General features: G+C 39.7%; 1 protein-coding gene across 4 annotated transcripts in view; it reads right to left on the bottom strand.

Moving 5' to 3' along the window:
• Nucleotides 1–2,198: 2,198 nt before the first annotated feature.
• TBC1D23 (TBC1 domain family member 23) overlaps nt 2,199–16,593 on the bottom strand; it is a 33,945-nt gene continuing 19,550 nt past the window's right edge. Inside the window, exons 6-19 of one of the 4 annotated variants that reach the window (XM_075197007.1) lie at nt 15,901–16,025; nt 15,762–15,808; nt 13,851–13,954; nt 13,536–13,655; nt 12,748–12,840; nt 12,420–12,590; nt 11,924–11,966; nt 11,493–11,602; nt 9,978–10,120; nt 8,961–9,005; nt 7,783–7,871; nt 5,504–5,639; nt 3,372–3,566; nt 2,199–2,370 (exon numbers count right to left, since the gene is read on the bottom strand). In XM_075197007.1, coding sequence (XP_075053108.1) covers nt 2,289–2,370; nt 3,372–3,566; nt 5,504–5,639; nt 7,783–7,871; nt 8,961–9,005; nt 9,978–10,120; nt 11,493–11,602; nt 11,924–11,966; nt 12,420–12,590; nt 12,748–12,840; nt 13,536–13,655; nt 13,851–13,954; nt 15,762–15,808; nt 15,901–16,025 — 1,503 coding nt within the window. In that variant the 3' untranslated portion in view covers nt 2,199–2,288. Of the gene's footprint in view, nt 2,371–3,371; nt 3,567–5,503; nt 5,640–7,782; nt 7,875–8,960; nt 9,006–9,977; nt 10,121–11,492; nt 11,603–11,923; nt 11,967–12,419; nt 12,591–12,747; nt 12,841–13,535; nt 13,656–13,850; nt 13,955–15,761; nt 15,809–15,900; nt 16,026–16,593 lie in introns of all 4 variants that reach the window. The other 3 variants (XM_075197006.1, XM_075197008.1, XM_075197009.1) reach the window with 3 other exon arrangements.

Here is a 16,593-nt window from a genome sequence, read left to right on the forward strand (position 1 = left end):
CCATTTGAAAGCTGGGTACCCGTAAGCAGGTGTTGAAGTCCTTCAAGTTTAGAATTGGTCTGAAGGACCGATTCAGTTTTTTCACCAGAAAAAGGTGAGCGTAAAAGCCTTGACCTCCCTGCCCCAACGGAACTGGAACAATCACCCGGCATCCCGAAGTGACTGTACTGCCCCCTGCAAAGCCTATCTTTTCTCTAACTCCCTGGGAAAAGGTGTAGTCATGAAATGCCGTGAAGGTGCCCCCCAACTAGGTCCAAGATGTATCCTCTGGACACTATACCTTTCACTCAGGCGTCTGTGCCCCCAGTGGAGAATGCAGGAAGTGACGCTCAGGGGCAGGGAGACGTCCTGTCCAGGCTTGTCTGCCTCTTTGCCTCCCTCCCCTTGTAAACGGAAGGGGGGCAGAGAGTCTGTAAGTATTGTGGGAAGCTTGTGTGATCTCAGACAGGCAAAGACTTTTATTCCAGACTTGTGCTGGCCTAGGGGATTTTCTGTACTGTTCTAGACTTAAGGAACTCCATCACTTGATTATGTGGCATATATGGCTGATCTGGCATTTGTTGCCCTCCCTATTATTATTATTGGGTATATCTCATTGTAAGGACTGCCATGGAGGATGGAAAAGGCAAATTATACTTACTGATATTTCCTTTTCCTTGAGATACTCCATGGTAGCCCCATGATAGGTTTATACTTATATATTTTAGAAATAGTTTGGAACGTCGCTAAAAGAGACAGGGAAGAGCTGCACTATATCCACACACACACACACACACACAATATAAATATTACAAATGACTGCCATGGAGTATCTGGAGGAAAAGTATAATTTGCCTCGTTTTCCCAATGTTGGATGCTACGAAGCACTGTGGCGCTTTTCAAATCAACGATAATAAAAATAATAATAATAATATAGGTGGTCTGCTCAATATTCAGTTCTATGTAAGTCAGGGGTCTATTGTTTCTGATTAGACAGTATATACAAACCTACATCTTACTATTAGTCCCAGAGATACTTTCTTTACTTACATTTTTCTAATGCCAGTTGCATCTCTATGTAAAGGAGACATAGGGGACAGTGTATAAATAAAGATGTACCCGCCCCATTGGGTCTTGGATAGAAAAGTTAGAGAAGAATCTCGGGATCAGGGAAACCAGAATTCAGGATCTCTATCCAATGTCAGTGAAACTATTTCTTTCAGCTTCTAACACAAACATCTTGAAGTAATCTTTGTAATCTTTTTTCTGTTTTGCTTTTGTTTCACAGACTACACACAAGTATGTAGAAAACAATAATTATATATTGAATGCTTAATAAAATCAGAAAACATGTTAGAATTCAGAGATTTTAGGTGTTTTTACTTAAAATGTTTTATTTTTCAGTTGCCGATTATTAATTATCCTCAAAGCAAATATACATAGAGAAGAACTACCACCATTCTCATTAGTAGGAGCAGCCTCAGATTCAGGGCCAGTGTGACAGAACACAGTCATCCATGGACGAGGTCATACACTGTCCTTGTGTGCTTTATGATACTAATGCTTCAACATGCCTGTGGCCTCCCCTAACTCACACATAGTATTCCTGGCAGTGAAGGGGGAATTCAACCCCCCCTCTCCAACTTTATTCCATTTGTCCCAAAACACATTGCACATATTTCCCACATTTCATTTGAAATAAAATTACATTAATAAATGGAACAGATGTATTTAACTCTGTATACAGCTTTAGCCCTGTGCAAATTATAAACTTATTTTTTTGCCATTTAGAAAAGTGGTGCTTAGAACAGAAGTAATTAGAAAATACTGTTAGTGCATTGTGGTTATAAGGAATTTGGTTTACATGAGACAGGGCTTCTGGTGTAGAACACAGTCCTCTCTGCACACCGTTAGCTGTAAATACTGATCTACGCAGACTTCTCTGTGCTTACCATCGCAGGTATGTTACCCTGAGTGCTTTGCCCTTTTATCGAATCAACTAAAAAAAAATTATAATACTTTTATTTTATTTTTACAGATTCCTCAAAGCCTCATTTGTGTATCATTTCCATTATCCAACGTATAGCCGATGCCGTCCATTTGTCTAATTATCTCCCCAAGTGAACAGTCTTTATCATTACAATAAAATAGGGTTGTCAAAATTAATATTATACAAAAACAACTTATGCAAAAGGAGTGTTATGAAATAGAACCCCAAGAAAATTAAATAAACTATTTTATTATCCTGCCAACAAATAGAAAAGGACTCTTCTTGTCCAGCCATGTAAATGTGTGTTGGGAAGGTGTCGTTAGCTTTCCAGGGCATCCAGGACTTTAATGATCTGTTGCTTAATGGCTTTGGTTGCATCTCCAGCGTTTGGAATTAAGTACCTAGGAAGAAAGAGAAATGTTATGTTGTATAACTCTAATCACTAAACATCGTACTCTGCAGTAGGCCCCCATGTACATCTGGATCACTAATTTGACAACCCAAGCTCTCGTCTAGGGACCAAATTACCCGAACCCATTTTTATGTTTTGTGTTTTTGAAAAACGGAGGGTGTGAGGGTGTCCAAGCCAACATATTGCTTAGGACCCCATAGACCCATGTTAAATACATACCCATCAGAGACAATTTCATCAATATTTAATAAATCAAAACATTTGTTTATTCCCATCAAGTACTTTAATCAATGACATTTATGAATACAAATAATCTACTGACAACACAACAGACCAATAGGTCACGTTTCACTTTACGCTGTAAAGCAGGCCTGTCCAACCTGCGGCCCTCCGGATGTTGTGAAACTACAAGTCCCAGCATGCCCTTCCAGCTATTAACAGGTTGTCTACTAGCAAAGCATGCTGGGGCTTGTAGTTTCACAACACTTGGAGGGCCACAGGTTGGACAGGCCTGCTATAAAGGGTCACTACCTTCAATACAAGTGGTCATAGATTATATATAATTTAAACAAAGCCACTAAAATGTGGGCAGCGTGGTGACACAAGCGGTTGGGATTAAATATATATACCCTCTGGTGGGTGACAACAATCTGGCAAATTCAGGAGGCAGATCAGCTGTTAAGCAACGGCAGTATCTGCATTTAATCTGCATTTATTCTGTAGACATGGACAACTATATCCTATCACTTTATTTTGCACTATAGTTTAAGGTATATACAAAGATGTAAAAGTCCCATCCTTTATCTCTGTCCTGGGACCCATCTAGACTAAAACTTTCCCGCACCCTTTTCAGTACAACCCAGTGTAGACTGCACGCTAATTCAGAAGGGAAAATGCAAATCATTGACTTACTAAGTAAAAAAACAACAGCAAAGAACCAAAACACATTTAATAAACGTATTGATCATGGTTTGAGAAATTAACCCTTACCTCTCCACTGCCAATATTTCCACAACTGTGCCGCTGCTGTTTCCATATTTAAATGTTATCAGCTCAGGATGTTTCTTTTTTGAAGTAATCTTTATAACCGAGCTTAGTGCTTGTCGTGACTGTATATACGCAAATCCTTTTCTAGACTGTATCTCCCGTAAACAGTACATATGGGTTGCAGTAACAAGAAGGTGACTGTAAAATAAGAAAAAAAAGTTAATGTACAACAGCTTAATGTACAACTAATGTAGTTAGTGTACAACACCTTGTACACAGTGATTAGACATCTCCATTAGAATTCCCAATTTCCACTGCAATTTCGTGCAAGATTTTCACATATTAGGAGTTTGTATGAAAACAAGTTGGACATTTTTTTGGGGTGGTTAGGAAGGTAGCTGATCAGATACGGGTTTTTATTTTCATAGGTTTGGGGGGGGGGGGGGGGGTATGTGGAACGGTAGGGAGGGGGTAGCACACATTGCTGATCAGGCGTTACCAGGTACAGGTGAGTGGTGAAAGTTAAACCATAGAGTGCAGGTTGATTGGTATCGAGGTAGAGTGTTGTTCAGGAGGGCAGTGATGTAAGTTGATCATTTTTTATAATTTCAGGAATGCCCTCTGCTCCTAGTAGCTGTGCCACCCTCTTTTTTCAAAGATGAAAAGGCCCCTGAACTATGCAATATGAGACCTTCCCCCATTTCAGATCCATGGGAACCCGTTACAAGAACATGTTCAGAAGGAGGTCAGAGAATGGTACCCTCTACCCTCAGATAAACATGGTCAGCACCCAGGGGTCGGACAGGTAGAGGAAGTGTTGCTGAAGAGGAGACCCCACTGTCTATATAAAAAGATTTTCAGCCCACCTTCTGTGAAGTTCATATGAACTTGTTTTATGGGATGAAAGACCTCTAAAGCCTGGTACTTTGTGGTCCCAGGATTTCCCTGTAGCCACCTCTTTGACATTTTTTTTTAAACCTGTTGTTTGCAGACATTTTGTGGTTAAACAAATATTTAGCCTATTGATTCAGTAGGAACTAGTGACATCAGTGGTGTGTCCACTAGCTAAATAAACCAAGCATGAATATGGCTTTCCAATTCATACCCAAAGAAGGCCTTCCCGTAAAACCACTTGTTTGATGTGTTGTTTGCTGACCAGGACTTTAGTCATAGAACTCTGCGCTACCATCCCATCAGCCAAAGGTCTGGCCACAAATCTGTCCGAGTAGGAAGACACATCCAAGATTTAACAAGTCAATTGTGTCAGCTCCACTTTAGGTGCCATTCTACAGCCCCTCCCAGGAGTTGCTCTGTCCACTTGTAGGTCAACTTCACAGCCCATATGGCAGCAAAGGTTTGATTAAGAGATGAACTTGCCATGAAAAAAAGTTTTTTAAAAGTCCATTTATAATCTTGTGTGAGGGGTCCTTGAAAAACGCCATGTCCGGGAGACGAATCACAGTCCTCCTAGACAGTCACAAGACAGGTGAGGTCTACTGCCAATACAGGTTTCCCATAACTCCAGGGCATGCTGGGAAAAAGGCTAAAGACAGCACAGAATCCTAAATATCAGACATACTGCACACAACCTGGGACCCAGAAAAAAGCAGGAGGGTCTGAACATTACTTTGCTGCACTCTATAAAGGATAGTACAAGCAGCACCCAATAAGAGATGTTATTCTACTGGTTAGGGGAGAGCAGTTGTCAATGCCATGTCCCAGAACAAACTGGACTGCTAAGGGCACTATGCAGGCCGCACCTCAGGCTGTATTGCTGTAGTTAGCTGCTATGCTGCAGGCAGGAGGAGGATCTTCCACACATTCCTTATGCTGATTGCTTAGTGCAAGTCACATGTGTTGGAGCCAATTGGTCCAGCACTTTCCGTCTCCCTGGGGCCGTTTATTAAACTAGTGGGCCATATATTAAATAATCAACAAGTTGTCTGCTATTGCTACATGGGAAACATACTGGGTTATGACAACCTTATTCCAACTGTTGAAGTGAATGACCATTATTTACATTATTTTTGACTTAAATTGAAACATTGTTGTTACTTTCAGATGCAAGATCGGTTTCCATGTATCCGACACACACAATAACATCATAATACATGTATATAAACATTGCTACAGACCTTGGCAACATATGTCCATTTTCTTTAACTTCGTGACAGGGAAAGTGATGTTTGATGTCAGGCTTGTTTATCCAGGTCTGAATGTTAACGACTTCCTTGCGATCGTCATCAGACATAGACGAGCTGTCAATCTCATCTGGAGACATCACGAGAAATACTGTAATTATACTGTAATACTAAACTGTTTAGCTTTGATTTAGCAATTACATAAGTGTGGTGAATATGTACCCATATAGCACTAACATTATTTCATTTTATTACTTTTCTACAAAACCTTCAGTAACAAGACACAAGTATAAGCAAATCTGCGGAGTACCCACTTCTCTATATACTTTCATTAGTCATTGAGATTTCCACGGACCGCTCTCTGCACACCCCAATTGTAACACTGCCATCTACAGGCCAAGTGTCAGTATGACTGAATGTCCTACTTAAAGTCCTTTGTTCAAGTGTTTCTTCATTTAACAGAATGAAAAGATTACAACAAAACACACTGGACAAAATTCCCAAACATTTCAGCTGAAAGATTAAAGTCTCAAATGTTTTACAAATATGTTGTGCCTTGGCTATAACTTTTTAAATGCAGATGAAGAACTCACAGGCTATAAGTTGGTGGGGGGAAAAAAAAAAAAAAAAAAAGATTTATAGTAATTTTATTTCATTTTGAAGACCGAACAGAAAGCCATACGGCTTCTGGGTCGCTTGCTACAGCATTCTGTTTTTCAGATGTGATGTATTTATATGTAATGCTCTAAGCAAGCCACCCCGACACACTATTGGTTCCGATTGGGAGATGAATTAAAGGGACTATGAATATTTTGTTCCAGCTGTGAAATTACAAGTTAATTTACATTTGTTCAACAGTTTTGGGCTTACACAGAAATTGTGGACCTCTAACATGAAATTATTCAAGTATTAGAAACAAATCCAAGGTTTGAAAACTAGGTTTGTCTTAAGGAGTCAAATAATAATCAGGATTTGTTGAATAAAATATTATTGGGAGAATTAAAGCTTTTTAAAAATGCTAATGGCAATGTTAAAAAGGTACACGAAGGCTGGGTGCACACTGTCATTATGTTAGTGTTTTACTTTAGCGCAAATTAGAAAAAAATAAATAGTTATTAGTATTTTGATACAGATGGAAAGAACAAGCTGCCTTCCGAAAACTTAAACGTTACAGAAACACTTATTAAAAGGCACCGGATCTAGAAATTAGACCTTCCAGCCTAAACTAAGAGCCAGCAGTGCCAAGAGGCGGCTAAGCCCCCCTAACTGCATGGTTTGGTCAAGTGTTGCCAGCAGTAATAGTAAGTGACGATGAGATGCTGAAACCGAGCAGAACCCCAGAAACCACGGTGTAGCCGGGTGGCATAGTAAGCCCACCGCGGACGATAGTATCTAATAACTGCCTGCCATACAAAACCAAATTACTGCTGTTAAACTGAGATTTGTTGCGACATTTGTTCTCTGTACGTCAAACCTCAGAATCACCAAATCATTTTTGCAGTATTTTAAATCATTACTCAAACAACGCAGCATTAAATCACTGAAATGCAGCTGGTTTCAGGCCTTCAGCAGAGTCCTTGTGGGATTAGAGGAAAACAATAACCAATTCTCTGCAGGAAAATGTTGCTACTCAGTGCTTCTAATGCTGCATGTGGCATGGGCATCTGAAATAACAACCGGGTGTGACACTCTTATGATAATATAAGGTAAACTCTATAAAGAGCTTTGGCAGCTTTCTAATGTTGCATTTAAAGCGCATGTGTGATATCATGCACCAGATTATTTCATGAATTACCGTATTTCCCCATGTATCAGATGCACCTTAAATTTGGGTCCCAAAATTTGAAAAAAAAATTATTACATAAAATTATTGAACTCAAGATATTACCAGCGTCTGACAGGAGATTGCAAATCTGGATGTGAAACTGTTAATACCAGCGTCTGACAGGAAGGCAGCGCTACTGCACAGCATTGTTGACAGGAGACAAGTCACGTGACTTGTCTCATCGGAGATCTCGGTCACATGATTGGCAGCTCCGAGAGAGGAGAAGAGACTAGAGTGAGGGAGCGGGAGGCTGAGTCTCTTTTAGCAATGTCATGCTGCATCCCTGGGTGATCATTCTGGACTCGGAGGTAATAGGTAAATACCGCTGGCACTGTATAAGATGCACCCAGTTTTTAGACCCCCAACTTTTTGGGAAAAAGATGCGTCTTATACATGGGGAAATATGGAAAATGTTGCAGTTTAAACCCATTTTAACACCATTTTGTACCTGTGTCGTACTCTTCCTCGTCTCCGATGCTGAACACAGGTTTTACACCCCGGTATGGCTTTCCCACTCTGTCACTGCTGCTCACATGTCTGCTGGATTCAAAAGAAGAATTCACTTTGTGGTGTGTTTTTTTTTTTTGTTTTTTTTTTAAGAAAAAGATCTCATGCAGACACCGTCAGTGTCCATCATTACTGAAAGAGAGTCCACGTGAAACAGTTTATTTCAGATACATTTCGGTGGCTATCAAACAAGCATTAAAAAGCAGTTGTACCAGTAGAAGAGCATGCAAGCGCAGATGCACGCTTTACCAATAGAAGCAAAAGCGGAACCGGTCAGTTGATGAGTGAAAATTTACAATTTGCTTCAGTATTTTAAAACTCATTAAATCCTTATATTTGAAAGGCTGGTGTCGTATTAAGCCTAAAGCCCTTGGAATAATCTCCAATAAACACTACAAAATGTTATACTGTAAATGAAGATTCTAAAATAAATGTCAATATAAACTCGGCTATCTTGTGAGGACAACATGTACATAAACAATATGGCTGCCAATCCACAGGGTCATCAGCTAAATCTGTTAACTGTACAAGAAGCTTGACAATTAAAAGTTATCAATATTAAATGCATAGTGAGTTTCAAATATTTTGTGGCTTTAAAATGAGTACTTAGGAAGAAAAAAATAAAGTGTGCCTATTTGAAAATGGTGAAAGCAAATGGAGCCAGTTTGCATCAACACATCTATAATTCACTATACAAGGATGGAAATGTTATGGACAGAAAGCAGATTAGTTCTAGATGGAATTTAAAATGAGTACTTTGGTGCGGTTAGGAGAAAAGTGGTTAGAAGATTCTTCTGCTTTTTAATAATGGAGAAAGAAACATCAGTGACACGGACAGGCCACAAAGTATATACGAGAGTTGCTGAAGTCATCAATAAAGACGACAGGCATCACGTGAATTGTTGACGATTATTGAACGGTTTTATAGACTTTGTGAAATCTCCTCCAAAAACAGAAGATGGGATAAACATCTGAAAATACAGTACATTCAGAGCCATCATGGGGGCAGGAAGGGGGTGTGGCTTGTGGAAAGTGTCCGCGTGACTGATGCTTACACACAGCGAGACATTGTGCGCAAAAACAGAGGTGGTGGTGGATTGACAGCTCACTCCGGCTTACCGCTCCAAACTCGACCGCTCTGGCCAGGGAAGATTGAAAGCGATTCTATAGCAAAATTGAGGCACAGGATATAAACCAAAAAACATTACATCAACAGGAGTCATGTGGAACGTTAGTTGACGTTTCATTACGTCTGACACTTAAAACACCAAAATATTAGCAAAAGGCTGTATTAGAGACTTTAGGTGAGTGAGGAAAAAGTTAATAGCACCCTTTGAAAAAGATTTGACTGTTGTAAAAGGTTGTAGGGTCTGCTAACTAAAAAACAAACAAAAAAAATTATAAATGAAACCAAGCAAACCAAGATATGAGGTAGCCAATAAGTGTGGGCTATGTAAAAGTGCAAACCTCTATATTCTATTATGTTCCGTGCTTACTCAAAATATATATGTATGTTTTATGAAAATATAATACAATAAAATAGGTATAGATCATAGGCTTTCCATTTATTCAGCTTTGTTTTTATCCAAAAGCCATTTTAAAGTGCAGCTCTCACACAAATCAAGCAGAAGCCGCCATCTTGCTGCTGAACCAATAAGTTTATGTCTGTGATGTAAACGAGAGCGCTGATAGGCTGCCACCACTGTGTGTGACGGGTGTAAAGGTCTTCCTCCTTTCCCTGTCGTTAGTGGCATTTTACATATATATAATCAATGTCATAGAACAATCACTGTAAAGTCCATATAGAACACATGACAATATGTCCTTCCTCAGCCAGTGGCAGGGGCGGGCTGGACCGGGGGGCAGCGGGCCGGGGCGGGCTGGACCGGGGGGCAGCGGGCCGGGCCGCTCAGTCTAATGGCTGTTCGGGCCGGCCGTCCGTCCCCCCATGGATGCAGTAATAGGTTAATTTTGCCGCATCATATGACACACAAGGCGGCCGAATCGCGTGTCACGTGATGCGGCCGCCTGTGCGCCCCCCGGGCTGAAACCTGCCAGCCCGCGCTGGCGATAAGGACAACAGATTCTCTCCACATATTCAGTGAATCTGGATCCATTTAGAAGCAAATGACCCACCTTTCTACTGGAGTGGATGTATTCTCAATGAAGCTGATAACTTTCTCCTTCACATTTACAGACTTTGTTTTCAGGGCCACTGTCATTTTATTAACTAAAGACTTCATTCCTTTTCCATCACCCAGTCCATTAGGAGAATCTCCCTGCAAAACATATTACATGGTTTTAAACAAGCTTCAGATGTAGGATTGCTGAGAACAGAGATTTTCATCTCTGAGTAACCAATAAACAGTACAGGTCTCAGAACATCTCAACCCACCTCTGGGCACAACACAGATAATACCGATACACTTTAAATAGGGTACCCAGAAAACAGTGGCCACTGGTGACCAGAGCCTTAAAAAGGTGCAGTGAGTTCCATTCATGCGAATCGGACACTAAAAAAATAATGAAAAAAAAAAAAAAGGCTCGTTAAGGATTCCCGACCACTCTCCGGCCCCTGAGTACAAGTGTGCAGAGAATAAAGGTAATTTGGTCATTTAGACATGTGTCTAATTGTCCGCCTCACAAACAACCAGCAGCAGCTCACGTTACATTTTTTTGTGACTGGAAAACTGCTCTTTGCAGGTTTGTGGGTCCAGCTAGAAATGTATATTGTGGAAAGAGTACAAATATCACTATAAAGTCCGGCCCACTACCACTTTAGGAAATACTTGCCAACTCTCCCGGAATGTCCGGGAGACTCCCGAAATTCGGGAGAGCAGGCAAGTATCCCGCAAACAGCAACTTGCTGTCAAAATGACGCGATTCGCTGTGAATCGCATCATTTTGGCCCCGCCCTCGCAACAAAACGGCATTTTGTCAGGGGGGCGGGACCAAAATATTGCGATTCACTGCGCCCTGCCCGCCAACCACACTCCCCTGCTCGGGATCTCCCGGAATGAAGTTTTAAAAGGTTGGCAAGTATGCTTTAGGACCACCATCCAAAAATACTGATCAGTTTATGAAATATGTGTTTTAAATAAATGAGGGTAATGGGACGTCTGGACTTTTGTTATTACATGCTATTGCACATTTGAATGTTTTATTACTTTTAGCAAAACAAATCTCCCCATTTAAAGGTTGCACAGGAGGTGCAAAAGGCGTCTCTCTTCGAAAGGAAAGTATAAACCAAGGCCTGCTTGTCACTAACCCCAATGACATGTAAATGAGAAGTCCTCTTGGTGGGAGGGCGGAGTATGGTACTAGGATCTCATTTAATTATTTTGTCCCACAAAACATCATCTAATTTTTACACGTGTGTACATTAATGTCCTATCAGAAGATGACAAATGATGCGTCTCCACAGGAGCTGCCAATGTGTAAAAACAGACGCATAAAAATGTATTCGTGCTTTGGGCATTTTCAACTTTTATAAAGAACCCTTAGTGACCATCGTGCCCTAGCAATGCACCACAATAAGATGTGTGTGGGGCTACCGGCTTCCTATTGCACAGACAGTGGAGTGTAGCGATTTAATGGAAATATTTATGTCACACAAAGGACTATATAAGTGAAGTTCTCTGATATGCTTACATCTGCATAGGAACTCATACTGCTCCGCGACCCGGAAGTACTAATAATCCAGTGTCCGTATCCATTATCAGGTCCTTCTACATTAATGTCCGCCAAGTGTTGCTGGAGCACTGGTTAAAAGCAAAAGCATATCAATATGTAAAATATAAGTACATAGGTGACATTCACGATGCAGCTATTGCAGATTGCTACTAAGTTGCCTCTATCTCCATAACACATTGGTGACAGCCATTCTGTGGACTCTGCTAATATTCAGTGAAACTCATTGGATTTTCTTGCTAACTCCCAACAGAGTTCAAGCTCTCGGAGTGGTAAATACCGGAGAACCGCAGATCTGATTAATGTTATGTACAATGGTACAGTTCACAAGCAGACAAGTAATAAATGCCCCTTTAAACATTAAAACTGTAGTTTGACAGACAGTAACTTACCCATGAATCCTCCTTTTGCAATGCTTATATATTCCTTATTTTTCTATAACGAATAAAAACAAAAACAGAAATGAAGACTAGTGAGATGCATATAAAATAAAACATAAGTGTTTTATAGTGTATATATATTTTTTGAGCTGCTTATTCATTTTACATTGTTCACTTAAATGTTTCTCTACTGATCTTGTGCCTTGCCCCACTGTGAACTTACAATTTAAAGAGACTGAGAAAGAAAAACATTATAATGAATATTTGAGTTATGATCTTACAGTGATAGAAAGAATTTCATTATGGTTAGATTGTGACGTGTGGCAAGTGTGGCTCCCCGACTGCTGTGTATTAAGGACTACAGTACATCATTTACTCCCATAAGCAGATACTTGAGGCGTTAATTAAACAATTATTCCAAGTAGTTATAGGCCCACATTTAGGTAACGTTAGCACATGTTGCAAAACCTTTCTTGTCGCCTGTCCTGGGAAGATGAAAAGATCGTACCTGTAAGAAATGAGCAAGGACCATATTCATGTACATGTCTTCCTCTTCCCTGCCACTGCCCATGAAGCACAGATGTTCTCCTCCAGCTACTGAGCCCGACTCTATGGACTGTTTCTGAGCTTCCAGCAGTGACTTCACCGACAGGGCAAATTCTCCAGGGTTCTGCAGCATCTATACAACATAAAGGTGTCACTTCACACTGTGCACACAAAAGACCACACAAGCTAACATGTCCGTTTCACTATGCTTGGCCTACAACACAAAACTACAATAGACCATTTACAGACAAACTACAATTGTAAAACTAAAAGGAACAGGTTTACCATACCAGGTCAGAGTCCAAGTGAAATGCAGTAGACAGGTGACCAGAGTTGTACTGCTCTGCCGGTCGGCAATCCACTACAAAGAACCGTACCCCATCCTAAAGAGAGAGAACAAGACGACAAATTGGAGATCCAGGCTGGGAAAGGAGAAACAACCTGCACTGTCACTGAAAACATAGCGCTAAATATTGTCCCAGCTCCTGAAAACATAGCGCTAAATATTGTCCCAGCTCCTAACACAACCCAGGGTTTTCTTGTCCCGGTGTATGTTCCCTAATAGTTCAGTTAGCTGAGAACTGTTACGCTTCACCTTTATGGGATTCCTTTACGGAATTGTTTTGCTTACTATTGAGTGAAACAAGTAATACGCCATAAAATAAATTAAAAATGATAAAACAAATTTGTAATTTAACATCTATATTTTCGAAAACATCTAGACAAAAGCAGTGCATTATACAATATATGTAATATTCCTCCTAATGTTTTATAGGAAGGGTACTAGTCACCATGTCATAATATGTAGGTGCATAAAAGTAATTGAGGAGGGGGGTGCTGATAACAGGGGCTTGGGGAGTACAAATTACTAACAGCACCAAGGGCAGCTCCAACTCTACTTATATGGAGGAACTTTCTACCATAATCAGAACAGTTTTTGTATTGATTCCTTAATTTTCACTATGTAGCACTTTTGCTGACTGTTTGTACAATCTTAAAATGTAGAAGCAAAGACCAGAATAGGATCAGACATCTCTCCAGAGGAAAGAACTGGCATCACCACAAGAACAGCCCATACCCCATACTGCTGATTTGCTTGAAGAATTTCTGATACAGAAATCGCCAAACATAGAGCCTGACTGAGATCAGTGTCCTCTTTGAGAGCAATCAAACTACTGCCAAACAGACTCTGGTGATCCTACAAGGAGAGAAGGCCTCAGGTAAGTAATTTATACAAACACACACATATTATATATATACATATCATATATATATATATTAAAGCTGGAGTAATAAAAGCAATACAAGTATTTGGAGGGTGTAAAATAAATGAACAGATGGCTTTGTGACCACACATTATGCAGATTATATAGATGTTCTTACACGCACTCACCTTGCGGAAAGACGCCGGAGTTTTGCTGTAGTAATGTTGCGCTAAAGTGAATAAGTCTTCAATGTCCCCGACCTCTAGATGTGTGGGTGGACTTTCCAGGAATTCTAGAAGAAAGCAAAAGTATTAGTCTCGACAATGGTAATAGAGCCCGCTTGCCCCCAATACCATCAATGACAGACTTGTTGAATTGAAAGACATATGACCATTTTTTTTTTCTTTAAATACAATTTCCCCTCCCCTAAGCTACTGTAGTAGGACCATCTTTTTAGTACTAATGCTGGCAAATTTGCCTCCTCATTGCATAGAAAACTAGAATTAGAAAAATGAAGTGATATTAAAAAGTTAAGACGCAAATAATAGTAATAAAAAAATAATAATAATAATAGACACAATAAGCATTAATTCAAAAATAAAAACACGTATTTCTTAAACAAAAAGCTAGCATTATTTATACTGAAATTTTACATACAACTGTTAAAGAAAATGTCAACTCAGGATGCCCCTACACTTTAGAGTTATCAATACATCTCTGCATTCAATGAAATCCTGTTAAACACTGTTCACATTCTGAAAGTTACCTTTAACAGAATACATACAGGCTTATTTACTCATATGCCTTTTGAAAGTAAAAAAAAAAAATGTACATTAATTAGAACAGCAAAACTGAGATCTTGCCCTTTGAGGCCCATAAACAAGTGGATAATTCAACTCATCAACCACATGCGCTCTAACATTAATGTGCAGACTCCCTCGCATTTACAGTAACTTACATTATACTACTTTGACCTACAGAACTAGCCACAGTTCCACTCTGTAAATAACCATCTCCTATCTTGCAGCAAACTGCATGACGTAATGTGTATGTGCGCTAACGTGGATGGGTCATTGTCCTTCCCATTTACCATTACCCTGTTAATATTTCCCTGCCTGCTGGAATACTCCATGCTCAAGCCATGGAGATATCTAACATTCTTACAGAACTGGCAGTGACAATAAAGTAGAAGCGTACTGACCCAGCATTCTCTTTACATATTTCTTACAATGTGTAGTTAAAAGACAAGTAATGCTAGAAGGATATCTAAGCTTAAGTTGTACACAGTCTGCTTGTGTCCTGGAGAGTTCATCTGATGTGTATCGGTTTAAGATCGTGTCATCACTCTCCCTTCCTAGTCAGTCCAAGACCACCTGGCAGGCAGCCATTGCTACGGTCACTGTCTTTTTCCATTGTTGCAACAATGTTGTAGTTCTCTGCAAATCTGTGACCTTGGTGCTGCATAGAAGCTAATAACTTTAAATCTTGTTTTTAGCAAGTGATTGTACTGTACACACGGGCGCTAAAAAATCTTGCAATCTGTCTTCGCTTTTAACAAGTGTTCAAAACATGTCCACAAAGCCTCCCTGCAGCATTGTGTACCATGTACTTAATAAGTGTTGCCTTAGAACATCATTATAATTATACGGATCGTTATCGCAAACCTTACCATGACGTAAGCCAATGGTAAGCTTAAAAAAATGCGTTGAACAACTTATTTTAACGCATGTGTTTAACTCCTTAAGAAGCAGAAACAGAAAGCAAGTCCTCCAATTATCAATGGGAGGATATTTTATGCAACATCTCCTTTAAGATTACATCAAACTTCTTTACTTTTTTATTTAAAAGAATGTCTCTAGACAGGTAAGATGGGAAACACTGAAATATTACAACATTAATATGTTTGTGCCTGCAGATAAACAAGCTTCCACCGTTTTTAATATATAAATATCCTTAGAACTCCAGACCCTAGAACTCTATTTGAGCAATTTCACAATGTTCGACTTTGAACACGGTTCACATGAACAGGGTAATTTCCTACTATCACCCCGGAAAGAAAGACAATCATTGGGAGACATTTCAAAACAGCGTTCACATACTTATAAGTTCTTCTTTACTCTCCATCTCTTCTGCCAAAATTACATCTCTGAAAAGACAGAGATAAAAAACTATTAGTGAAAAGCAAAGCAACATCGATACAGGGAGCTTATGCAGGAGAGAGAGCTTCTGTGTACTCACTTTATATTGACGAGCATGATCAGCATTAAGAAGTACATGAAGAATGGATCTGCCTGCTGTAAATAACATTCCCAAATTGCTTGAGTGACATCAACTGTGCAATGATACGCAAACAGGCTTCCAAACTGAAAACCACAAAACAGCGATAGAGATGGTTAGCTGGGAATCACGTGTGAGCGTCTCTTTATTCTGGAGCAGTTTACAGTAACACACAGAGGTGTTCAGTGCCTCAATGTTCCCCGTTCATGTTCTACTGTCCAGCAGTAGGTGGACTATCACCATCACATTAAATCCTATGTAAATTCGTAAAAGGCAGGACTGATGTTAAACAATTAAAGAACGAGTGCTTGTACAGTCCACCGACACATGGTCCCCAGAAAAGGGCTAAGATAAGATGATGAAGGAGGTGGGAGAGTAAGAAATATTTTGTACACACTTCCTGTCACAAATCCTACTGAACAACACTGCAGATTCTTTTAGTCACCTTTAAAAACTGCAAATAGAAGTACAATGCCAAACCGCTATCTATCAAAGTACACAAACTGATACATATCAGTATTCCAAACAAAATGTTATCCATAGCTCTTTTACATAATGTATTTAGAATTTTAGGGTTATTATCCTTTAATTTCATACAGTTCCCTTTGGTTGCATTTACACTTTAAAAATAAGCATAAAAACACAAATAGCACA

The sequence above is a fragment of the Mixophyes fleayi genome, chromosome 2 (assembly GCF_038048845.1).
Source record: "Mixophyes fleayi isolate aMixFle1 chromosome 2, aMixFle1.hap1, whole genome shotgun sequence".
Lineage (NCBI taxonomy): Eukaryota > Metazoa > Chordata > Amphibia > Anura > Limnodynastidae > Mixophyes > Mixophyes fleayi.